The sequence below is a fragment of the Solanum dulcamara genome, chromosome 6 (genome assembly GCF_947179165.1).
Source record: "Solanum dulcamara chromosome 6, daSolDulc1.2, whole genome shotgun sequence".
Taxonomy (NCBI): Eukaryota; Viridiplantae; Streptophyta; class Magnoliopsida; order Solanales; family Solanaceae; genus Solanum; species Solanum dulcamara.
Window position 1 is genome coordinate 11,734,809 of NC_077242.1, and position 27,154 is coordinate 11,761,962.

The 27,154-nt window shown below is 33.8% G+C and overlaps 2 protein-coding genes across 2 annotated transcripts; both read left to right on the plus strand.

Annotated features, from left to right (window-relative positions):
- The first annotated feature begins 3,418 nt into the window (after positions 1-3,418).
- Positions 3,419-5,284, plus strand: LOC129891990 (F-box protein At3g07870-like). The gene has a single exon (XM_055967504.1). It carries the CDS (start codon positions 3,684-3,686, stop codon positions 4,812-4,814), a length of 1,131 nt encoding a protein of 376 aa, XP_055823479.1. The 5' UTR covers positions 3,419-3,683; the 3' UTR covers positions 4,815-5,284.
- Positions 5,285-10,533: 5,249 nt separating this feature from the next.
- On the plus strand, positions 10,534-12,615 carry LOC129893441 (pentatricopeptide repeat-containing protein At4g26680, mitochondrial). Its single transcript, XM_055968971.1, has one exon. The coding sequence runs from the start codon at positions 10,673-10,675 to the stop codon at positions 12,269-12,271; it is 1,599 nt and encodes a 532-aa protein (XP_055824946.1). The 5' UTR covers positions 10,534-10,672; the 3' UTR covers positions 12,272-12,615.
- The last annotated feature ends 14,539 nt before the right edge of the window (positions 12,616-27,154 follow it).

Consider the following 27,154-nt stretch of genomic DNA (forward strand, 5'->3'; position numbering starts at 1 on the left):
TACATAACTGATGAATCATCAGCCACCAAGAAATAAATTTCACATATATGTATCAGAAAGTATGTATCAATTACAGAAATGATGTATCAGAACTGATGTAACAATATATATGTATCAGAAAGTATGTATCATGTACCAGAACTGATGTATCAGTATATATGTGTCAGAAAGTATGTATCGTGTACCTTCATTATCGAACACTTGATCGTGTTTGAAACTAGGATATCTTCGAATTTTCTACCCAAAGTATGTTTTGTATAAGATGCTATTTCCCTATTTTTGCAGTTCCAAGAACCAAATAACATTCTCGTTTGCTCCAAAAAGTCAATTATAGGCAGCTCTCATGCTTCAACAAGACATCTATTGATACATTCTGCGATGTTAGAAGTCATCATTCTACCCCTGTTGATAGTGGCATGAACCCTTGACCACTTTCCGTATCCTGCATTTTTTAAATATTGTGCCACCCGTTGATCGATTCTTTCACTTTGGCCATTAATTTATCGACTTCATCTTTTTGGTATGCCTTGGCCATTGAATAGAAGATGTCACTTAGTACAGCTTTGCTCCTTCTGTATTTAGTACACATATTTTTCCATATATGCCATATGCATGCAAAATGAGGAACATTGGGAAATACCATGCTTACACTCTTGATTATGCTTTCGTTCCTATCTGATACAACACACATATTGTCCCTCTCACCAAATGCATTCTTGAAATTCTGAAAAAACCACGTCCATGATGAATCATTTTCCGTATCAACAATACCATACGCCAATGGCAATATGCAACCTAATAAATCAATAATAGCGATACAATAGTTATTAGAATTCATAAGAATCACAACAAACGTGAAAAATGAGATGACACACTGTTATTCAATAAGAAACAGTATAAGAAAGTAATACCTGCCCCATCAAGTATGCTAGCTGATACAAACGTCCCTTTATAAGGTCCATCAAGATGTGCATCGTCAACAACAACTACTGGTCGACAAAACTGAAACCCCCTCATCAAGGGCCTTAACGCTATGAACAAATACATGAACTCATCAGTTGATGACTTGTGCATACTTATGTACGAATTTGGATATACGGTTTTTAGAATATGTATGTATACAGGCAGCTGTCTATATCCATCAACAGGTTTCCCCCTTAACATTTGCAAAGCATGCTCTTTTGAACGTCATGCCTGTTGATAGGTAATATCAATTTCATACGCTGATTTAATATCCTCTCGTATATCATTAGGGGTGACAATTCTCTTATGATTAACCAATTTAGGTGCTGTGAATGCACTAACAAAAGCCTTTGTAGCATGAACTTTGTTGAAAATCCTATCTCTCAGTGCACATGAATGTTCACTATTGAAATATCTAACTTTGAATATATCCGATTTTTTCCAACATGAAGCTTTCATTCTCCAACAACAGCCTTCTGAAAGGCATACTAACACATAACTGCATTTGTATTAAAAATATGACATGTATCATACCAATATTTTTCTATTTATAATATCAACAAATACAGTGACATACTGATAGGAAGTGTGTCAACCCACATGTACTTGATACATGCTTCTTTGTATGTATTATTAAAAAAAACATCTGATACATAGAGTATTATGAATCTGATACATACTGACAGCATTATTATCATTTTTTAACTGAGTTACAGAAATGGAGTTTTGATGTATCATGACAGGAAAAATTATTTTATTTTAATAATGTATCAGATACACACAATAATATGTATCCGATACATACTGTTGGATACTATCCAACATCAAATATTCCAAATGCAGAAATGGAGTTTTGATGTATCATGACAGGAAAAATTATTTTATTTTAAGAATGTATCAGATACACACATTAATATGTATCTGATACATAATGTTGGATACTATCCAACATCAAAATTTCCAAATGCAGAAATGGAGTTTTGATGTATCATGACAGGAAAAATTATTTTATTTTAAGAATGTATCAGATACACACATTAATATGTATCTGATACATACTGTTGGATACTATCCAACATCAAAATTTCCAAATGCAGAATATGTGCATACCTTTTACTGTCGGATCTTTTAACCTTGAAATTTAATTCATTATTGATTTTGTATTTGGCCATTACATCAACTAGAGTTGCTTTATCCTTATAGAATTGATTCTCATTCACTTCCGCACCATTTGTATCATCTATGTAGTTCGTCAACTCCAATTCTGCTATATAACAATTTGCAACATTACCAGATTCTTCTAAACCAAAAATGTGGGACTCATTCGCATTTGATTCGGCACAAACGATTGCTCCAGATGTACTGTCGAATGATTTTATCTCACATCTTTTTATATCAAAGCTTGATATGCACAGGGGATAATTCACGAAACCAGGCTCTTTCTTCTTCAACTCTATGTAAAGATTAACACCCATATCATTACGAATATATATTGGCGACGAGTTACCTTCAACTATGTATCGAATTTCAATTTTTTTCTCTGATTCATCCACACTCAATTCAGCAGCGATTGCTGCTTTTAGATTTGAGTAAGTTACATTATCACCGATAACGATTCCATCACTTTTGTATTGTTTATAAGTAATATCGGATTGCCAAACTCCAGAATATCTCAGTAGTATCGGGATATTCATATCGATTAATTGATGAAACGCGAAGTTTGCTTTGAATTGATGCTCTATTGTTTTCCTTGTAGTCGATGCTCTGACTTTTGGCTTCAAAATTCATGTACATAACTGTCGCCTTCTTTAATAGATCAGTAATTGATATAAAGAGCCACTCTTTTATCCATAAATAGTTGGTGTGCATTAACTATTCTATAGCTAAAGTTATGTATCAGATCCATAACTTATGTATCAGCAAAAGTGGAAAAATAATTGAAATCAACTTCGGTATGAATTGATGCTCTGTTTTTTCCATTCGAGACGACGCTATGTTTTTTGGCTTGAATCTTGATGGACATAACAATTGATTTTTTTAACAATTGATGTATCAGATACATAACCCAAACTGAAAAAAAAATTGAAATCGAAGTTGGTTTGAATTTATGCTCTGTTTTTTTAGGCTTAAATCTTCAACTACACAACCGTTCTTTTTTTAACCAAATTAATCTCATTAATTAGATCAATAATTGATTTAAAGAACCAATCATCCCTTATATTAAAATACTATCCATAAATAGATGATCTTCATTAATTACTCATTAGATAATTGATGTATCAGATACAAATCTAATGTATCAGAAAAGTTGAAAAAAGGGGATATCGGATAATTTTGATACAATGAGGAATGTATAGTAATTAGACTTTTCCATTATGGGATTTAGGTAAAGTTTACTATTATTAATACAACATACTTCGACAATATTCTTATACACCGGGTCAAACTACCTACAATAATATTTGACACATTTGCTTGGTTTACCACATCCAAATTCATACTTCTGCACAAACTTATCATAATTTGACTTCATTTTATGAGTAATCTCTAAATCCCTCAAATTTTCTTTCTTTGCCAGCTCAAAGTTATCTTGAGCAACAAGAACCACTCAACCAACGAAGACTCTTCAACACAATAGAGGAAAGATTGAACCTTTAACAATATAATCATCAATATACAGCTTCTTCTCATCTTTCATATATACATCAGAAGAAGAAAAAATGAATAAGCTCTCAAGTGAGATTGTGATTGACATACTTTCAAGATTACCCATCAAGTCCCTTGTAAAGTGCAGGTGTATTTGTAAATCTTGGCTACATTTAACACAAGAGTTGCATCTGATTGATACCCATCTCTCTATTTCCTCTAAAAATGAAATCTTTTATGGTCTCATCCTCAAAAGCTCAATTCCCATTCACACAACTTGTTGGCACAGTAAGTTATCTTTTGTACAGAGAGATGGAACTGATGATTATAAGTGTGTTAACTTTAATTTCTCATTGCCCCTTTTGAACAATTATGAAATTATGGGTTCTTGCAATGGATTGCTATGTTTGTTTGACCCAATTGTTAAGTATTTGACTCATATGCTAAATCCATGTACTGGGGAATTTGTTTTCTTGCCTAACCCTATTAGGGATTTGGAGGATCCTGTGAGTGTTGTTGTGGGGTTTGGGTTTTTACCTAAGAGGAATGTGTATAAGGTGGTGGAAATTGTGTATTATAAGAGGGCAATTGTGGATGATGATAATGATGGTTTGAGGTCTAATGTTTATGTATACACTATTGGGGATGATTCATGGAGATGTATTGGTTCTGCTCCTTATTCACTTCGCGATAAGTATTTCTCCGGGGCATGTGTGAATGGATCTCTTCATTGGGTTAGTTCGGGTTATGACGGTCCTAAACTTGTTGATCAAATTGTTGGTTTTGATTTGGAAAATGAAGTGTTTAGAGTCATTCCTCATCCTGATTTTGATTCAGGGAGACTCAACTACATTTTGGGTGTTTTACAAGGTCGTCTATCGGCTACTAGATATAAGTTTCAAGATTATGTAGAGATTTGGGTAATGAAGGATTATGGTGTCAAGGAGTCATGGACAAAGTGTGTGAAAGTAGTTTGTAGTGAAGTTGGGCTAATCATTGGACCCGTCCAGCCTCTTTTCTTTCAGAGAAATGGAGAGTTGATACTGCAACATGGTGGCTCTTTGCTTAGTTACAGTCCTCTGACAAAGAAACTTAGTGAACTTCGTATTTCTGGAATGCCACGATCCTTCAAGGCGGTTATTCATGTTGGCTCTCTTGTTTCACCCCGAAAGTTATTAAAATGCGAGAATACTGAATTTGCTTGATTTAGCATAAACCTTTGCAGTGAATTTTTCAGCAGAAACACGATGGGGATTGGTTCATGGATTTGATTAGAGTGAAGTGGTTATTATCTCGTGTATTAGATGAATTCCTTACACATAGTAGCCAGCACTGTCCAGCCATTACATGGAGCTTTCTTTACGGGACTCGAATCTGATCAACATACTACACCAGCAGGAATAGGACCATGAGATAAAAACTTATACCTATTTGTGCCATTTCTGACAGTCATTGTACATGCGATTTAACTCATTTAAGGTGTTTTTTTTTTGAATTTTAACTCATTACTTGTGTGTAGCTACTACTCTAGCTTAGTTTGAGGTTGTTTGTCTTTATTGGAGCAATGTTAATGACAGTAACAAAATTTGAGTTAGTGTTAAGTATTACATTTTGTTTCTCATATTGAATTCATGTACTCATTTTTCCCCAGAGCTTAAGAAAGAAGGAATTCAAAGTTAGCCCCCTTGAAAGTAATGGAAGAAGAATTAGAAACTCAAAGGTTTCTAAGAATTTGCATATATTCTTCGTTTTTGTCTCCCATGCCTTTCGATGGTCAACAACCAACCAAAGTGCTCTATACTTCTTCAGTACTCGTATAAGCTTGATGGAGTTTGACTATGCACATTAATTTCACATCCTTCCTGGATTTTTTACTAATGATTGATCAGCAAGGTAGTAAATAAAGTTTCTTTAACAAAATTTGTAATGTGGGAGCTGCAAGATGAGAAAAATAAGGAACTGGACTCAAGACAAACAAGACAATAGAGAATTTTTAGAGAATTTTTCTTACTAGCAAACCTGTTGTTCCAACACAAAGCAGTTAAATCAAAATGAACTCAAATTAGCAAATTTAAAGTTGTATGCTGAATGGATAAGTCATGGGACTAAACTAAACATACCTTTCAAATGACATATTTAGGACCCGTTTGACTATAAAAAAATATTTCGCAATAATTTTTCACTTTATTTGAAATCAATATTTGATCATGAAAATTTCAAATTTAATTTGAAAAATGAATTATAACCTATTTTCCAAATCACTTTCACTTCTGAAACTGTATTTAAGTACATTCAAGCATGAATGTTATTTCAAATACTTTGTGGAAAAAAATATAACAATTGAAAATCCATCTTCAACTCCAACTCCATAAATATTAAGAGGGCCTTTTGATCATGATTTTTTAATTTTTTTTACAGAGTTGAGCTCTAGAAAACACTAGTGTTGTGCTACTTTTGCCCTTCATAACATTAATTGCCCCTTGAACCTACACTGTCCAGTTCATTATGCCTCGACTAATCCCTTGCCAAGTTAGTATATTACCGCACACCTCTGCAATATATGCACATTGAATTTCAGAATTTTCAAGAATTTGGAAAATACCAAAACGTTATTTCACTCTAAATTACTCACAAAAACTAATGAAACAACTCTAATTTATATTTACAGCCAAAAACAACTTGGATTTTCAAATACTCACAATTTTCATGATCAAACGTCCCCTAAACAAAGTGAAAGATATTTGAAATTTATGCTCAAATGCCTACCTAATAAATACCACAAGGTTAAACGAGTATTTTGATATATAATAATTTTTGTTTACATACTTAATTTAAGATCACAAAATTTAAAATTTACTTTTAACTTTTAAAATTCATATCCAATCATATAAAAATAAACTTTTAAAAAATATAATTGTAACTTTTTTTTAGAAAACCGAGGAGACAATTTCTAATTAATAATATTAGTCCCTTTTTAATTTTTTCTTTTAAAAAGAAAAGGCTTCAACAAGAATCAGTGTATTGCAAAAGAGAGTTATAAATACATGCGTTTTATGCTTCTATCTACTGCGAGGGGCGTTTTTCGATATTTACTTGGATTATTACTAAACAAATCTGATAAGTTGAGCAATCAAAAGTTCTCTCCTTATTTCCGTTATGAAAAAACCAAATGACATTTTATTAAGGGATAATTGTTGTTATACCCAAAAAAGGAAATTATTTACTATTAGATACCCCTTTACTTTCATACTTCTTGTTTTTAACTATTTCGCGCATTTGAAACCATGAGAATATATAATATACTCTGATGGTATCAAAGATGAAAAAGGGAAGGGACATTGGCGTAAATACATGTTTGATACCATGAGAGTATATATATACTCTGATGGTATCAAGAAGAAAGAGACAGTGGGTAAGAAGGTAAATAGTTTGGGTCATGAGTCTATTAAGGGTAAATAGTTTAGATTGAGTTCAATTTAGGTAAATAGTTTCACAATTGATTTTCCCTTTTATTAATCACACTTATGTCCCTATTGCAATTCTACTTTTGCAGTTTGTAGTTTTGCCCTTGCCTTTTCAATTCTATTACAATAGTTATCTCCTATATATTTTTTGATTTTTCACTCACTGTCCTGAATCCATGGAGTCTCGACTAAATTCGAATCGCGCACTGCAGAACCCATTTGGAGGTGGTGCTCCCAACATAATTTTTTTCATATCCAGGGCTCGAACCCAAGACCTACGATTAAGGGTGAAACAATTTCACCACTGCACCACAACCATGTTGATTATCTCATATATTTTGATAAATAGAGTTATGTTTTAGTCTCTCTTTTTTTTAATGTTTATTAAGGTGATAAATACCTCAGTTGTTATATATCTATTTTTTGTATCAATTTATATGACATCATTGAAATGTTGAGAGTTAATAAACCAAAAATTAACAAAACATTTTATATACTTTTTAAATATTTTAAATTATTAATAATTATATTTTATGATACTTTTTACATAGTGTCAAATATATAAATTATGTTGTCAAGAAAATTTCAAATTTGAAAAAAAAGTTCTAACCTATTTTCCAAATTACTTTTCACTTCAGAAGTTATATTCAAGTACATTAACTTCAAGCATCAATATTATTTCAAATATTTTATGCAAAAAAAATAATAACAAACACAACTTCATCTACAATTTCAACTTCATAAATTCTAAGAGAGCTTTTAATCATGATTTTTTTTTACTTTTTAACGGAATTAAACCCCATAATTTTCAAGAATTTGAAAAATATCAAAAAATTATTTTCAATCCTAATTACTCGCAAAAATAAAATAAAAATAACTCCAATTTGTATTAATGAACAAATACAACTCCTATAATTTTTAATTTTAAAGTAAAAACTTTTTTTTTCAAATACTTATAATATTCATGGTCAAACGCCTCTGAATAAAGTGAAAGATATTTGAAATACCAAACACCTACTTAATACCACAAAGGTTAAACATATGTTTGGTATATTATAGTAATTCTTTTTGTCAATACTCGATTTAAGATCATTAAATTTAAAATTTTCTTTTTACTTTTAAAAATTTGTATCCAATCAATATTCAAATACATAAAATAAATTGAAAAGGGTTAAAAATGGTTTTAAACTATGTGAAATGAACAAAAATGTTCGCAGTTGATAATTTGGTCTAAAAACGCTCTTACCTTCAATAGTTGGTCCAAAAATGCCCTTATTGTTACTCAATGGGTTAAAAATATCATTTTTCAAATAAATATATTATTTTTTTTCTTTTCAAACACATTCTTTTTCTAATGATGATCTTTTTTAATTAAAAAATGAGTATCCTACTTCAATTCAGAAAAAATTAAGAATTTTTTTAAAAATTTTTATTAAAAATAATTAATCATTATCTAAATAAAAATTAATGACGGAGTTACTGTGATCTTATATACAGTATATGTCCTATATTATCAATTAAAAAGGTACGTGTAATTATTCTATTTTAATTGTTAAAATTAAATTAAGAAGAAGAAAAAGATTATTTCATATTTATTTATTAGTTAAAATGATTTTCAAAAAAAGAAATAAGAATATGCATGGTTCTTCAAAAGTAACTTTTTAATTGAAATGCCCTCATAGTAATTATTCTATGCCCTCCTAGTACCCATCATTAATTTTCATGTAGATAACAATAAAAAAAATTCTAATAAAACAAAAAAAATTTTATTTTAAAATATTTTTTACGAGTTAATGTAGGATTAGAGTTGTCAAAATGAGCTTGGCCCGTGAGACCGACCCAACCCAACCCAACCCTTGAATTAAGTGGGGTTGGCTAAAAAATTTCAACTCATTTAGGAATGAGGCCTTTTAGTTTAATCTCATTTGGCCCGCCGACCTCATAGGCTTAACTCGCGAGCCTCAGAGGCTAGTCCATGAACTGTGAATTTTAAAAATATTTATTATATATATTTTAAGAGTATTTTATTTTGCGAAATATTCAGCAACTAGGTAATTGAAGTTATTGTAACTATGAATCTTTGACCTCTTTTACTTTTGTGTTTATGCATAATTTTTCGTTTCTCTTTTCTTGTCTAGTTTATTAAAAAAATGATTATGTAATGTATATTGTTCTGATGAATTCTATAAATGTTGACTGTTGTATCTTACTTATTATGTTGTTTTGTAAGTATTCCACTAAAGTGTGTGCAACTCATGAATATGTGATTTTTTGACGTATTGGTGTTGTGTTCATCAATGTTCGATAGTCTTTTTAAGAGACCAATGTTGTCCATTTTTTGATTGAAGGGCCAACCCGTAGCTTGCTTAGGGTTGGGTTGGGTTGCTATTTTGTTGGTCCTTTAGTTAAAAAGGTCAGTCCATCTTAACTCATTTAACTCGCTAGCCTTTTAGGGTTGGATTGAGCCAGCCCATTTTGACAGCTCTATGTAGGATAAATATTTTTCTGATTAAAAAAATAGAAAAGGGTCAAATATATCCTATACTATTGAAAATAGTTTAAATATATCTCTCGTTATATTTTCGGGCTAAATATACCCATTCTGTTATACTTTCAGTTCAAATATACCCTCTCATTATATTTTGGTACAAATTCGCCCTTTAGTTTAACGAAATAATACTTGAAAAACTCAAAATTAAATAATTCATTCTCAATTATAAATATCAGATTTTTTTTAGGAATGAATAAAAATTTTAAATACTAATTTGATTTTTTTTTTAGAAATGGCAATACAAAATGCATTGCATAATTTTAAATAATAATACTTGAAATTTCTAAATATTAATTTAATTTTGTTTTATTTACAAAATGATAAGACAAAAATTAATTTCAAGTATTATTATTTAAAATTATGCAATGCATTTTGTATTGTCATTTTTAAGAAGAAAAAAAATTTAAATTAGTATTTGAAAATTTTATTTATTCCTAAAAAAAATCAGACATTTAAATTTGAGAATGAATTACTTAATTTTGAGCTTTTCAAGTGTTATTTCTTTAAAATTAAGGGTGAATTTGTATCAAAGTATAATGAAAGGGGTATATTTGAACCGAAATTATAATAGAAAGGGTATATTTAGCCTGAAAGTATAACGATGAATATATTTAAATTATTTTCAATAGTACAAGGATATATTTGTCCCTTTGCCGTTAAAAAAATCATCATAAAAAAAGAATGTGTTAAATTTTTATTTTTTAAAAAAAATGCATTTTTGACCCATTAAAGTAGCAATAAAGTTATTTTTGGACCAAATTATAAAAATCAAAAATATTTTTGAATTAAACTATCAACTCATATACTTTTATTTATTTTAGATAGTTTAATGATATTTTTGACACTTTTCCATAAAATAAAAATTGAGTACAGTTTCTAATAAGCACAACAAATTGGGGAGAACACATCAACCATCCCCTTCAAGGGGAAAAAAAAACATCCGCTTCAGTTTGCGAAAATGGATGCCCTGCAGTGGCTCAAAGCCTCAAAGGTTATTCTTTTCTTGCAAGATTAGCTTCCCCTCAATGAAATATCAAGTGGGTAACTCATGAAAATGAAGATTTTGAAACAAATTCGTAAATTTTCAACTTTTCTTGATTCCGCCAAAAACACCCACCAAGTGCTTGTGAAATTGATAACCCCTAAGCAAAGGAAATTGGACCCAATTCCGTTGCCTCACAGAACCATTTCTGAGCCCAAAGGTCAAGATCTTGATTTTGTTAATGTAGCTCATAGTCACCTTATACACTCTGATTGGACTAAGCTTGAGAATTTGTCTTCTGGTTTAACCCCATTTAGAGTTAAGCACATTTTGCTGAAAATTCAAAAAGATTATGTTTTATCCCTTGAATTCTTCAAATGGGTTGAGCTTAAAAACCCCAATTCTAATACCCTTGAGAATCATTCCATTGTTCTTCATGCTCTTACTAAGAGTAAGAAGTTTAAATCTGCTGAATCAATTTTGAGGAAGCTTCTTGAATCAGGTTCTGTAGATTTTCCTGCTAAATTATTTGAAGCTATACTTTTATCATATCGAATGTGTGATTCTTCGCCGCGTGTTTTTGACTCATTGTTCAAGTGTCATGCTCATTTGAAGAAGTTTAGGAATGCCAGTGATACATTTTGCAGTATGAAGCAGTATGGGTTTGTTCCCACTGTTGAGTCTTGCAATGCATTCATGAGCTCATTGCTTAGTTTTGATAGGGTAAATGTTGCATTGGCTTTTTATAAGGAGATGCGTCGGTCAAGGATTTCGCCTAATGTTTATACCTTTAATATGGTCATGAGTGCTTTGTGCAAATCAGGAAAATTAGAAAAGGCTGTTGAGGTCTTAAGGGAGATGGAGAACATAAGCTTGAAACCTACCGCCGTGTCTTATAACACTTTGATTGCTGGATATTGTAACCGGGACCTCTTGAGTGTTGCAATGAAACTTAAGACCACGATGGAGAAGAATGGGGTACATCCAGTTAATGTTACATACAACACTCTTATTCATGGTTTATGCAAGGAAGGGAAATTACATGAAGCAAACAAACTTTTCAGCGAGATGAAGAGAACCGGTGTGGCTCCTAATGTTGTCACTTACAATACGCTGATAAAGGCATATAGCCAGGTTGGTAATTCTGAAATGGGAAGTAGGCTTTTCGAGGAGATGGCAAACAATGGATTGAAGGCTGATATCTTGACTTACAATGCATTGATTTTGGGACTGTGCAAGGAGGGGAAAACAAAGAAAGCTGCATTTTTGGTCAAAGAACTTGATAAGGCGAACTTAGTTCCTAATTCCTCCACTTTCTCTTATCTGATTAGTGGACAGTGTGCCAGAAGGAATCCTGATCGTGCGTTTCAACTCTACAAAAGCATGGTTAGAGGTGGTTTCCACCCTAATAAGCCCACTTTGACTCTATTGGTATCCACCTTCATCAAGAATGAGGATCGTGATGGATCAATGGAAGTCTTGAAAGAGATGCTAGAAAGATCTATTACCCCTGACTTGGGTATGTTAACTGAAATATGCAACATGTTTCTCAGATGCGACAGAGAAGGAGCGATCATAGAACTCTTACAAGAACTAGAAGCTAGACACCTCATGCCCGAAGGTTTTGATAAAACAACAGTGAATAGCTCTACAGACAGAAGATAGAATGTTATTTTTTTTTACAAGAAATAGAAGCTAGACGCTAATGCCCAAAGGTTCCCAGCAATCAGGTTTGGTCCTCCGGACAGCAACCCGGCTTGCATACACCCCACAAAGGAATGGGCTGAGAGGTGAGTGACTATATTCAACAATCATTTGCCAACGTCGTTCCTAAGCCCTTCTAAGTAAAGGGGGATGTTTTCAGTCCCAAGCAACTTTGTCTGTACTTCTTTTCATTCTACAGATTAAAGATAGAATGTAAGTTGTACTCACTTGTACACAACTTTGTTCCAATTGTGTCGCAACAACTGTAACTTGCCCTTAATTTCTAAAAATCAGTTGCTCTGGTACCAATGAGCTCTTTTTTCATGACCAAAATGGTTTGCCACGTCGACAATTGAAACTTGTTTTGCGAAGATTAGTCTCAACTGTTAAATTGTACTTCTAAAATGTTACCTGGACAATGAACATATGATAGTTTCAATGAGAATAGAATTATATTTTAGATCATCTGTATGTGAATACATTTATTTTCTTAATGAACAACAACAATTGCGCCTCAGTCTAAGCTAGTTAGGATCGGCTAGACATTTATTTCTTGATGAAGTTTAAAAATTTTCTTTTTTGCCACATTGTTCTTCTATAGGTTGCAACTGATATGGTATTTGCTAGAGAAGGTCATTTAGCTGATTGTCAGATGTCAAAGTGTTATATGATTCAATCTTATTCAATTATTCTTGTATTGTTTCTGGGTCTTATTTGGTTGTTGTTCCCTTAAATTTGAACTAAACCAGTTGGCCTAGGAAACTACAATGTCTTCTAAGTTGTTTTCCTTATCCAAAGTTTCTATGCATGTGTTTTCTCTAAAGACCTTAGTTTACCCTTCCTAATTCAGGGTGCTTTCTTCTGTCATATGAATTAAGTTCTGACTAAATCAGATAAGTGTGTGTCAGTTTCAAAAAAAAATCAGACAAGTGTGTGGAAAGAATGAAGCAAGCTCCAAAAGTTAAACAGATGAATTTATTAAAGATCCTGAATAATCTGCTGCCAACCATAGAGGCATAGCTGCTCAAGCTGTTGAAGTGTACGAGAGTGTTTTAAGTGTCTTTTGATGCTTTAGAGAAAGAATGGGTAGTGTTGTGCCAATTTTAAAACTTTAAAGCAGGGTGGAGGGCGACGAACATTTGTTTTCTTCATCTATCCAAAAGACACTTATATTCTGGCCTTTGGAGTAGGAAATACCAGATACTTTTGAGAGAAAGCACCCAGACTACACTTGAGTAGAGAGTAGGCATACCTCTAGGAATCAAACTTCTAGTGCCGTGTTGATGTTCCCAAAGACAAAGTGGTAGGTTTCGCAACTCATTTTATCTTCTGGCTCATGTCAGGGAAATGTTTATTATGCCCAAAATCTTTAATATTATTTCCTTTTTTCCGCTTGCATTAGATAGCAACTTCCTCACCCCCCCCCCCCCCCCAGGAATTATAGCACTGCAAATATGGTTTCATTATTTTCCAGTCCCAGAGCTGTGGTTCTGCCAGCTTTTAGCCAGTGAACTCTGAGCTCGACTTAGTCCATACAAAAATGAGGAAAGCTTCCTCTACCTATTATTCAGCAGTGCTCTGGTATTTGGCGCCTCCTATTTCCTGAATATTACCAATAGTCCTTATTTCTACGGGTATTCTTATCATTTTCACATCTTCCTTTTGCTTCTCTGGTGGGAATTGGGAATAGTCTCTAAATGTTTCTTTTGAGATAGAAGTCTCTAAATTTTTCGTGTCCTCAACCTCTAGTATTCCTGTTCCTCAAAATATGTTTATTTCCTCCCCGTCTTCCTCTTTGTTTTGTGATATGTAGTACCTGGATGGATATCTGTGCTGCAATAGCTATTTGCACATTTATAAATAGAAGCAAATTGGATTACCAGAACTTTCGTCAAGTTCAGGAGAATTTAGATCAAGTTTTGCCATCTGAACTCATTGTTACCTTTCTCAAAACATAAAGACGCCTTCTAAACTCGAGTTTTTTTCTTTCACCCTGTTGTTAATGAGTTTTAGTTGTTTTATTTTGTTCTGTTTTGATGGTCACTTAGGGGCTTGGCATCCCCATGTTGCAGTTTAAGATTTTGTAGTAGGTGGATTTCAGAGAAAGCTTGAGCAGAAATATTGCCAGTAGGCACCATGTAGTTCATTAGCTTAATGTAGAATGATTTCATGTCCCTGCTCCCTAGTTTTTTGGCAATGAAAAGTTCGACTTTTTTCTTTTGAAATGGTAAATATTCTTGATGTCAAAACCAGCACTAAGAAAGTGCTGTGATTACATCAAAAAAGAGTAAAGGAAAAGTGAACTGTGGCTCCCTATACAAAAGTATCTACTGTAACAGGGTTTCAGCATCCTCAACTATATCCATTGTGCACTAGCAAGAGACTGTAAATATAAAATCAGATTTGAGTTCCCAGATTGAGCTCTTTTGTCCATCAAAACATTTTCTATTCTTCTCCTTCCAGATACTCCACCATATGGTCATCGTAGATCGATTGACCAGGTCTGTCCACTTTTTACCAGTCTAGACTACCTACACTTCACAAAGGTTGGCTCAGATTTACATCCGAGAGGTGGTCCGATTGCATAGGTGCCAGTATCTATCATTTTAGACCATGGTACTCAGTTCTCTTTGTATTTCTGAAGGTCTATACAGAGAGAGTTGGGTACCTGAATCGAGCTCAGCAAAAGTTTCCACTCCCAAACCGATGTTCATTCAGAGAGGATTATTCAGGTCTTGGAGGACATGCTACGGGATTGTGTTATTGATTTTAGGAGTCAATGGGATCAGTCCTTGGCTTTGGCAGAGTTCGCTTATAATAATAGCTACTATTCGAGCATCGAGATGGCACCTTTTGAGGCATTGTATGGTAGGAAGTGTAGTTCCCCAGTGGGCTGGTTTGATGCTTTTGAGGTTAGACATTAGGGCACCGATTTACTGTGTGATTCGATGGACAGAGTTCGTATGATCCAAGAGAGACTCTGTACTGCCCAGAGTAGGCAGATGAGTTATGCTGATTGGAGGGTTCGACCTTTGGAGTTTATGGTTGGAAACTGAGTGTTCCTGCAGGTGTCGCCCATAAGGGCGTGATGAGATTCGGGATGAGGGGTAAGCTTAGCCCCAGGTTCATCGGCCCTTTTGAGATCCTGAGATGGGTAGGGGAGGTAGCTTATGAGTTGGCCTTGCCCCCAGCACTTTCAGGTGTTCACCATGTATTCCATGTTTCTATGTTGCGGCTATACGTTCCAGATGAGTCTCACGTGCTTCAGTGGGATTCGATTTAGTTTGATGAGTCTTTGGCCTTTGAGGAGGAGCCTGTGGCTATTTTGGACAGACAGGTTAGAAAGTTGAGGGTTAAAGAGATTCCATCGGTAAAGCTCTAGTGGAGGCATTGTCCGGTCGAGGAAGCTACCTAGGAGACTGAGCAGGACATGCGGACCCGATATCCTTATCTTCTTAAGCCACTAAGTATCTTTCTTCCTTGACTTTTGAGGACGAAAGTCCTTTTAGTAGTGGATGTTGTAATAACCTTCAAGGTCATTTTCGTGATTTTGCATATTTTTACAATTTTACCCCTTCCCGTAGCTTTTTTATAGCTCTTATGGGATGTCAAGATGGGTGGCACGCTCTCCAAGGTGTCCGGTTGAGTTTTGAGGTGGTTTGACCCCTTTTGAGGCTTAAGGTTTGAAAGAGTTGACTTTAGTCAACATTTGGATATTTTAATGTCGGATGACTATTCCATTGGTTTCAACAGTTCTGAAAGGTACATTTTGATCTGAAAGGAATGTTGGTTTGGGTTTTGGAGTCTTCGTTTAGAGTTTGTGTGTTTTTGCCATTTTAATTTTTAGTTTTGGCTAAGTTTGACTTCAGTCAATATTTTGAGTAAACACGCTCGGATAAAAATTTCGTCAACGCGGTTAGCTCCGAAATATCGATTTTGGTCTAGAACGACCTTTGGTTTAGTTCTCGAGGTGCTCAGAATGTGTTTTAGGTCGTTTGTGCATTTTGAGTGCTTTATTTGGAAAGTGTTGAGTTTGGTCAACATTTCGACGGGCGACCTCCGTTGGAAAATTCGTCGATTCCATTGAGTCTGTAATGCCATTTCTGGTTGGGTAGCATAGTCCATTTGCGTTTGCGGGGTTTAGAATGAATTTCGAACCCCTATCGGAGAAAATCCTAATTCTCCAAAGTTCATCACTAGCTGAACTGCTAATGTAGGGGCTTTTGCTCATCGCGTTCGCAACCTACGGGCCCGCGATCGCGAAGGCCTGAGACCTTGGGCATCGTGATCGCGTGGCTGACCATCGCGATCGAGATGGGTTAGCTGGTTTGGACCTTGCAATCGCAAGGCCCAGCTTGCGATCGCAAAAGGCAATTTCACTAGCTTCAACGAAATTAAAAGCCCGTTCCAACAGCTAAGTCTCCATTTTTGGGACTTAGTAAATTTCAACATTAGAGAGCAAATCTTGTTCTTTTTCGGCGATTCTTATTCCGGTGAGTTGGAAATTCTTGAGGGGACGTTTTGGGACCCTTTGTCTTCCTAAGAATCTCATAAGTTTCACGTAAATTCGTTGTTTACTCGCATTTTTGGCTATTCTAAGGCTTGAAATTGGTGGGGTTGTTTTGAGCTTTTTCAGTGCTCTGAATGTGCCCATTTTTGGGGTACAAGTTCCTTCAGCTATTTGGGACCTTGTGATGGAGTTGGTTTTTTTGATTTCGTGCGCTGGTCTCAATGTAGAATTTTGACCCGATTTTGGTTCCATTTTTAAATATAGTAATATGGGTATCGTTGGCTTTGTTTTGATGTGTTCTTCGATAATTTGATAGAGTTCTATTGTTTGAAGGCGTTTCAGAAAGGAAAAAACTCTAATTTGGCGGTTCGTGTGCGGTTCCGGCCTTGAGGTAGGTTATGACTTCCTATTATTAGACTTGGCTTGGTTAGAATTGATATATTTTGAGTAGTAATGTGTGATTAGGTTGGTGATTTAGGTGTTGATATCCTTTTGAGCAATTTGGAGTCGATGTCCATCGTTAGTGGTTAGTGTGGATTTTAGTCGTTGGAGCCTTAGTTTAGGAGATTTCTTGGTTAGTTTGTATCACTTAGAATCCTTAGAACTTGCTCGTAGATGACTTAAACTTAAAATGCCGCTTGCTTGACTTGTTTGATTTTGGTTGCCTGTTGTGTTGTGATTTTGGCTTATGCCTTTGTCTTACTTGCTTATGATATTAAAATGTTGGGCTCAAAGCCATGCTTTTGGGTACACCGGAGTCTCAAGTTCGTTAATTGACGCCTTTGGCGGGGTTTTTAGTCGGCTTTGAGTGTTATATGGTTTGACATGTTACTTGCCTTGATTTCCTCGCCGATGTTAAAAACCTTTTTAATGGAAGCCTAATTGGTGCAACTAAGATTTTAACTAATGGATAAGTATGAAGAATCTAAGAAAATATCAGTGATATCTTATTTATGGTATTTCATGGTTGATGAGCTCGAGGTATGATTTCGAGCGACCCTTTTATTGACTTTGGGCTACACTTTTATATTCACCGTTGATAAACTCGAGGTGTGAATTCTGGGAGGCTCGTTGATACATATTCTGGGTTATTACTTCGATATCGATGAGTTCGAGGGTTGTTCAGAGTGCGCCATGATACTTTTGGGGAATATTGATCTATATCTACTAGTTTATATTTATGCCTTCTTCCGATATTTGTGAGTTGAGATTGTTCATGTGATTATCTGATTGGTTGGATTTACTTGACTATTTTATGATCTTTCCATACCCTCTTACCCCGTAATTGTAGTTTATGCTTCTCTCCTATTATTATTAGTATCATCAAGCTGCTTAATATATATTTATTCTTTTTGAGCTCGATCGGCCTATGATGCCTACTGAGTACCTCGGGTTTTGATACTTATACTGCACTTCTGCATCTTTTTGATGCAACTCCCAGTTCAAGCCACCCCCAACGCACGCTGAATCATCCGTAGCTGTGTCAGATTCAGATTGTGGTGAGCTCTCGACGTTTAGTGACTTGCTACCTTCCTTCTTTTGCACTAACTTGTATTTTGTATTTTGGACAGTCAGTTTTGCATTGAATTTATATATATTGTTAACTTTTGTACTTAGTAGCTCCTGTATATGTGACACCAGGTTCGGAGTTTGGTCTAGCGTCAGTCCGTCATTTTTGGTTACTTTCGGATCTTTTGTATATTTTGTATCGTATTTACATATCTATTCCTTGGCCCGATTTCTTTTGTTATAGTCGTCTTGCTTTCGCTTTCTTATGTTATTTATTATTTATTTAAAATATGGTTTCACTTTCGCTTGATTGAGTTTGGCTTGCCTACTCGGGGGTTATAATAGGCCTCATCCTGGACTGAATTCGAGTCGTGACAATATTGAGCACCGAATTGGGTAAGAGTATAGTTATAACTCGAATCCCATGAACTACGTAGCTAGCATAGGATGAAGGATTAAACCTCTTAAGTTCCAAAATGATGGACCTGATTGATTGTGGATCTAATCATTGTGATTCGTCCCTTACCTTGGCAAAGTATTGGACGGGTTTGGCAATGACACCGGTTCATTATACATCACCAGCTCATAGGTGATGGTTGTCGATTAGAGAAGCTCCCAATTAGGATATGATTTTGTATGATAGGATTATTTGATTGAGATTGTGGATGATTGAGTTGATTTTAAAAAGCATCGCTAAATTCTAAATTTGCATATCTTTTGAGTTAAGTCCTTAGAGTTGATTGATGAGATTGAGGAAGTGTTGTTGATTGTTTCTCCTTTCTGCCATTTTACATACTCGTATTTTCATGTACCGACACTTTTTGGCCTGCATCATTTCATGATGCAGATTTAGGTGTTAGAGATCATCAATAGGCTCTCCGTTGATGATCTACTTCTTTCCTAAGAGTGGTGAGACCTCTTTGCTTTTCGGAGGGATCAGATTTATTTCATCTTTACTTTGAGTAATTTCTTTTTGGGTAGCCATGAGCTTGTCATTGGCACCTTTAGGATAGTGATAGAGGCTTCATATACAGATAGTGATGATATTGAGTTTTTGTTCTGGTTTTCAAACTATTTCTTTGAGTTGAAATTGAGTTGAGATTGGATTTAAGTTTCTTTATACTTATTCGAATTGTGGAGTTGATTAAGCTATCCGAATGTCTTTTAAAATTCGTATTGAGTCTTCTGCTAAGTGCATGAATGAACGAATGGATGTGTGACTGGACCAGGTAATTTGCTTTGGGAACAACAATGGCCTTCGAGTGCCATCTACGCCTAGGGTACCCTCTTGGGGCATGATAATTATTTAATATAATATTTAAAATTTCTATATGGCAATTGACATCAGTAATGACTAACAATGGAGATTGTTTGTATTGATTTGGGATGGTGTTGACGGATGATGGTGATTGTGGGTAGTATCTTATGATATAATGGTTGTTAGTTGTGAATAACCGTGATTGTTGTTAGTGGCATTTGATAAGTAGTAGTGGAATGATACTGATAGTTAATGGCTATGGTGAATGATGATAACAGTTAAAGATATATAATGTTGACAGATGATGGTAATTATTAATAGTGATTTGTTAATGTAATAATGTTTGGTGGTGGTGATTGCAAATGATAGATAATGGTGATGACAATTGATTTTCGTTATTGACAGTAGTGATGGTTGTGGTTGGGTTGAGGATGGTAGTTATGGATAGTAGGTGGTGGTGATTGATGTATGTAGGTTGTAGTTTTGGCTGAAATGGTGGTTGTGGGTAGTGGGTGAAAGTATATGGAGTAGGGTCTGAATGACATTAAAACTTTGTTATAGATCTCAATTATTTAGACCTATTCAGACTCATTAAGTGGTTGTAAAATAAGAAAAACAAACAACTTAATGATTATGATATGAATGATTAAGATTCAGACCTTGAAATCAAATATACTTAATCATTGAGATTTGAATAATTAAGATCAAAACCTTCATTAAGTGCAAATAAATAATACTTAAGTAATATTTATGCTTGATGTTTTTTGTGTCTTTTTGGATGGATTTATTTGATGAAATTAAAATGACTAATGCGACCCTAATTAATAAAAAATAAAACAAAATAGAAATATTGTTATTATCATTAATAAAATCATATTATTAACTAATGCATAGAACTTGTAAAGTTTTCTAATTTTAAATCCTAGACTGTGCTAGAGCAAAATCAACAAAATCATACTGGCATAGTTTTCGCTTATAATAAAATTGACATTTTGTAATTATTACGCTGCTCATTTTCTTTCTTTCAAACAATCGTAATTGTTGTAATCACGAAAGTGTAGTGGGAATCAGGGAGTACACTGGTAAAGACATTTTCAATTTTGTTTCTTTAGCATTGACATCAACGTCTAATTTTCCTGGTCAAACGAACGTTTATTATCGTCTTTCATCTCTCATTGCCGTCAAATCTTGTTTGTTCAATCATTCCGAGTCACTTTGAAGAGAAAGAAAGTTCCTCTGATTGTTTCAAAATTCTCCTAACATAATCCGTTGTTTAGAATATAATAAGATGGAAGAAGATCAATTGATGCTTTACAATTTGTTCCTCGAGTATGATATTGGCGGAATCCTAGCAGATTGCTTTCAAAACAATTATTCTGGGAATGGGCTATCAGAAGCATACAAAGAATGCACTTTTGGGATTCGATCAAGTTCACAACCAAGGGATCATTCATTGTGATACAAATAATCATTGACTGTGATATAAGAGTATTTCAATAAAATTAGTAGTTTAAAGCCAAATTATAATAAAAGGCCTTAAATATATATACATACACACAAAAATAATATTGATTTAGAATTTTCTTTTTTGTTAGTACATACTGCTTGTTTTTAGTATAGTATTCTTAAAAGACATTAAACGTTTAGCTTCACATAGTAATATTGTTATTTATAAATATAAGTATTAATTCTAGTTAACAAGGTGTACTCATTTGTTGGTAATATATTATCTTGGATGTTGTTGTAAAAAAATTATTTATTAATATGAAGATTTTAGTTGTTTAATTTAAAGTTCTAAAATATTTCTGACAATTTTTTTTTTATGTTATAATCTTCAATATTGTTTTATGTGAAATTAAAAAGACATAATAATATACTTCTTAGTTTGACCTCAGCTGACATTTATATTCTTAGACAATGAAAGTGTGCACTTAGCTGACATTTATATTCTTAGACAATGAAAGTGTGCACTTAAATTTGTATAAAGTTGAACAAGTAAACACACATCCTACGTGGAATATACAAATCAGTTCGAATATATGTCAGACAAAATACCATCTATGTAATTTATTTCAAATCACTTAAACTTGTATAAAATTTTAATAGCATTATATATATCCGAATGTATGCAATTTCCCGTATTCCTCCCCCTTGTATAGCAAATATTTGTATAATTATCTAATTAAATGTAATGGCAAAATTGTATTGTATCAACTTGGACATAGAGTAGTAAAACTTCTTTTACCCTTCCACTTACCAACGCATACTAGTACTAGTTATAAAATCCAAACGCAGCTGAAAATGTATTGAAACTGATGGTTACCTTTTTTAAAAAAATAATAATTAATTTTGGTTTGATAATATGAAACAACCTCTATTTAGTGCTCCCTCTAATCCAATATAAAATAAATTGTTGATGTATTGAAACTGATGGTTAACCTTTTTTTAAAAAATAATAATTAATTTTGGTTTGCTAATATGAAACAACCTCTATTTAGGTCTCCCTCTAATCCAATATAAAATAAATTGTTGAAACTTTTTGCCATTATATGTTACGATCTAAAATGGGTCATGAGTGACACCCACACTTAATCTTCTAAGTGGGAGAGTCAACGACACAAACCCCAACTTATAAAATATGACAATAATGCGGAAGCTCAGTTTATGAGAGTAAGAGATAATAAAACCACTAAAGTCTATTAGATGCGTCTTCCCAAAACCTGAAAGTCATCACTTCAAAGATATCTAATTCTAAATTACTACGTCTGAAAATAGAAAACACCAGAATAAATAAATAACTTAATGTGTCTGAAAACTAAGGACATCATGCCATGCCCGAGAGAATCCAACACGAGCTAGAAGGAATAGCTCACCCTGGAACCTGATGTGCTGGACACTGGCTAGAGCTGAGGTCGAGTCAAAGTCGATGGAACACTCGCTGCACTCCACAAAATAAAACAAAGAAAAATACAAGTAGGGGTCAGTACGGAACAACATGTACTGAGTAGGTATCATCGGCCGACTCAAAATAGAAATCAATATGCAAAAAGTATTAGCGAAAAATCAACCATAGCACTTAACAGGTGATAACCAACAAGATCTAGATCAAGATCAAGTGACAACACAATGGACCATTACATAACCAGTCAACAATATTAAGATCACACATGAGGACTTAAGCCTCCACATCACGCTCTTTTGGGGAATGAGTTATTGGAGATTGGACAGCATTAAGTCATTTTAATTTATTTTTCTTTAATATTACCGTGCCGGAACGTGACACCCGATCCAAATATACCGTGTCGGAATGTGACACCCGATCCAAATGTAATTAATTTATCATTCTTTGTTATCACATTCCACTTTATTAACAATATTTCATCAAGCCTTCTTTATTCAAGACCCATTTTTGATGGGGCAAGTTCAAGATTATGGATTTCACTGTCTTGAGATTTCAGACCAATCACAACAACATACCAACCATCCAAACCACAACAATTAAATGCATAGTAAACTTCATACATTACTGTAACAACCCCTAAAATGTTGTATGTCGGTATTTCAATTCTCGACAAAAATAATACAGCCTTTGTATTTTGGGCATAACGTTTCATAGGTTGGTCCAAATTAGGTGATTCAAATTTCTGGGTAATCATAACATCCTTACCTACAACTTTAATGAGAACATAACTTCAAATTTTGAGTATAAGTAGGTCAAATAAATTAATCTTTGCAAGATATAGTGTTGTGATGGAATTGAGTGTTGATAGAAGAAAATTCATATCTCACTGTAGGTTGCTCCAAATTGGTTGATTCTTGAACGATATGAAACTAGACTTCCATATCTACAATTCTTATGAAGAAACTAAATCCTAATAAGGAATTTATCTTATTCAAACGCAGCTTCGAAAACAAGTATTCTGTTAAAAAGAACTCATCTTACCTACCATGGAAACATCTAGATGCATTTGACATCATGCATGACATAAATTGTCCTCCATTTAACATCATCCATGACATCAATATATTCCATTAAATTTTCAGATTTTTCTTTATAATTATTTTATTTATTGTTAGGTCCCTCTTTCCCACCTATAAATACCCACCTTATTTCCTCATTTTATTCATCAAGCTTTCTTAAGCATTTCTTCTCTCTATATACTTCTTCTCAAATATAGTTTTAGTTTTAGTAGTATAAAAATACTACTCCGGTGATTCTTATACTCCGGGTAGTACACAAAACGCTCCGGCGAGAAGAAAAGGCTAGGGATCCAAGAGTGTTCCAATTCGGAGTAAACCTTCGGATTTAAGGTATGTCGCCCAATATTTAAATTTATTATAATTGAGTTATAGTTGAGTTTTATCCAAATTTTGAATTCTAAATGAAATAATTCTTCTTCTATTGAGTTTGATATATTTATGCATTAATATTATTATTATTGTTATCTCTCATATTATTGGAATTATTGTTCATGGCTACTTTCCCATGAATCCTAATTGATTTGATGTTCATGAATATTTTTACACATATTTTGAGTAAAGATGTTGGCTTTTTAATATTTTCATTGATAAAAAGAGTGATATGAATTAATACTATATATGTATTTTATTGAGTTTTGAAAGAGCAAAAGAATTGAGTTTAAATGATTTTTTGAGTAAATGATGTTTTGAGCAAGATGTTTTGATGAGATGTAAATGATGTTTTCGAAGTATAATAATTGATGAAGAGGTAATGAGATGAGTTTGATGATTTAAATTAAAGTCCAATGAGACTAGATGATGAGTTTAATATGAGCACATATTTTGGGAGTAGTATTGAGCACCGAGTGGGTAAGAGTTTAATTGACTCAAACCCCAGAACTACGTAGCCAGCGTAGGATGGAGGCTATGCCTCTTAAGTCCCAAAAAGAGGACTTTGATGAATGGATCCAAGATGGTGATGTCCTTTACCCTGGCAAGGTATTGGATGGATGTGGCAACGACATCACTTCGTTGTATCATCGCTAGCTCATAAGTGATGGTTGTCGGTTAGAGAAACTCCCAACTGAGTAAGCATTGCTTATTACTATTATTTTTATTATTATATTTTAAACTTGCATTACATATTCATGTTGAGATGATGTTGAGTTCTGAGCTGAGTTTTATTGAGAGGAGTATCTTGATATCTGTCCTTATCTTCCTGCCATTTTACATACTCGTACATTCCACGTACTGACGTCATTCGACCTGCATCGTTTTATGATGCAGATACAGGTGTTAGAGATCCTCAACAAGCGCATCGTTGAAGATCATTTCTTTTCAGCTATTTGGTGAGTCCTTCTTGTATTCGAAGGAACTCCTTATCCTTTTATTATTGTTGAGTGTGATGTTTCTTTTGAGGTAGCCATGGACATGTCATTGGCACCATCTAAGAGTATTAGAGGCTTCATAGACAGAGTCTGATGATGTAATCGGAGTAGTTCTCCTTAGAAACTACTTCTTCTAATAATTATCTATTTTTCCTTTGATTATGACAAGCCCACATTAGTATTCTTACGTCTTCCGCTGATGAATAAATAAGAAATGAGACCAAGTGGTTCTCTCAGAAGTCAGAAATGGTTTCTGAGTGCCGGCCACGCCTAGGGTACCCTCTCGGGGCGTGACAATTACTCAATGAATATCAATCGCTATTAAGAGTCTATCTATGATATAGAATAAACCATAACCTACCTCACCGAAGAACCGAATCCAAGCAAGCTAATTCATGAATGTCTTTCCTTTCTTCGACACCTCAGAACATTTCCAGTCTAACAAGTATACAATATTCGTAAGCAAACGAGTCCGTAGACACCTATATTATAATAATAAATTTTCTATATCTCAAGCCAAGAGTTAAGTCTCAATTTATTTAAGTATCATAAACCTAAGTTAATAAATTTAACAAGGAAAAATTTCTACCAAATATATTGCAATATCTGACCTATCCGAGTTAGCCCTCCCAAGCGGACAAAGAGGTGGATCATCTGATCTTGAAATAGGTCATCCCGGCTATCCCGATCTTTTATCTGTTCATTTCGTCAGGTATCTGAATCATACGATTCTGAGGATTCTGCTTTTCACATTCATTCTACAGGACCAAGGTTGCAACAAGCCGGCCGGCCAAAGAGAATCAACTAGTTTAGTTCTGATCTGAGTAGGCTTCTCTCCCCCAGAAAACCCTCTATCTCCAAGCCCCTCTATACTAGCGACCTACCCAATTTATTGTAGAAATTGCTTGCACGTCAGACTAATTGTAACCACACTAACACTTTTATTTATTTATTGCTTGTACAATGGAATTAGGTGTATAGATCTCAACTCATATGTAACTTACCTTAACCATTGGACATGTAACTCACCTCTTTATTTATTTATTTATTTTTCTTGTATTTTACCTTAAGACATCAGCATGATAAGGAAAAATCTTAACGGGAGCTTGCCTGGGTTACAAGCTGAAAATCACAAAAAAATCTTGAACAATGAGAAAAATAAGTGCACCACTAAAATAAAGCTTTATGTTTTTTAATCCCTATTCCCCTCAACTCCACAATACAATAAGCTAATAATTACTCCCATGCGCCACTTCTCCTACTTTCCAACAATGCTTTAATAACAGTACATATGCCAATTTCCAATTTCTTTCTACAATTCAACTTTAATATTACAATATAATATCCCCTATCTATTTACACCATTACAAGAATTAAGATTTGAATATTTGGATGATGAGTCTTACCTGAAAGAGTTCTTCTTTCTTCGAAGAGGAATACTCACGTCTGCCGCAATGTTTTGTGGTGTTAACAATTATAAACCTATTAACTCTAATTTAATAAATATGGATAAGTGGTATAGGATATTAAATAAATTACCACTTTGATCCATTAATTTAATTAGTTATTTAAATTCACCTCTCAACTAAATAATCATAGTTATCGAATAGTCCAAAATACCATTAAAAATTTACGTGGTGAGTCTTTTATAAATAAAAAACCTTAGTACTCAAAACGACCTAATGGATCGTTACATTATACCTTTCACTCTCACTCTCTCTCTCTCTCTAATTACTTTTTTCTCATGCTATATAAAATTAATCTTTACTCATAATTTCATATATATTGTGTGGTCAAACTTGGACAATCTTACTTATTTTGAAAAGTGTTTGATATGACGCATATTTAACCATTTAGCTTAGTTAGTTATTACAGTATTAATACATACTTGATCAAGTAATAGCGGAGCTACATATATTCAAGAGGTGTTAGTTTATAGAAAAATTATTTTGTGTTCTTTCATTTTTTTGTGCATTTACTTTATCAAATTTTGACATTCAGAGGAGAACTCACGATAGATGCATGTTAGCGGAAGTGATATCATGCAACACCGTCTCATTTGATATTCTAACGTATAGATAGAAATTAAATGGCATAATTACATGAAGCTCGCTCTGTGGACCATAGTTTGGGCACCATTTTGCTACGTTAGGTTGCATGTTTTGAAACCTACCTCCTACATATTTTATGTATTTTTTAGTTGATGGCTAAAATAAAAA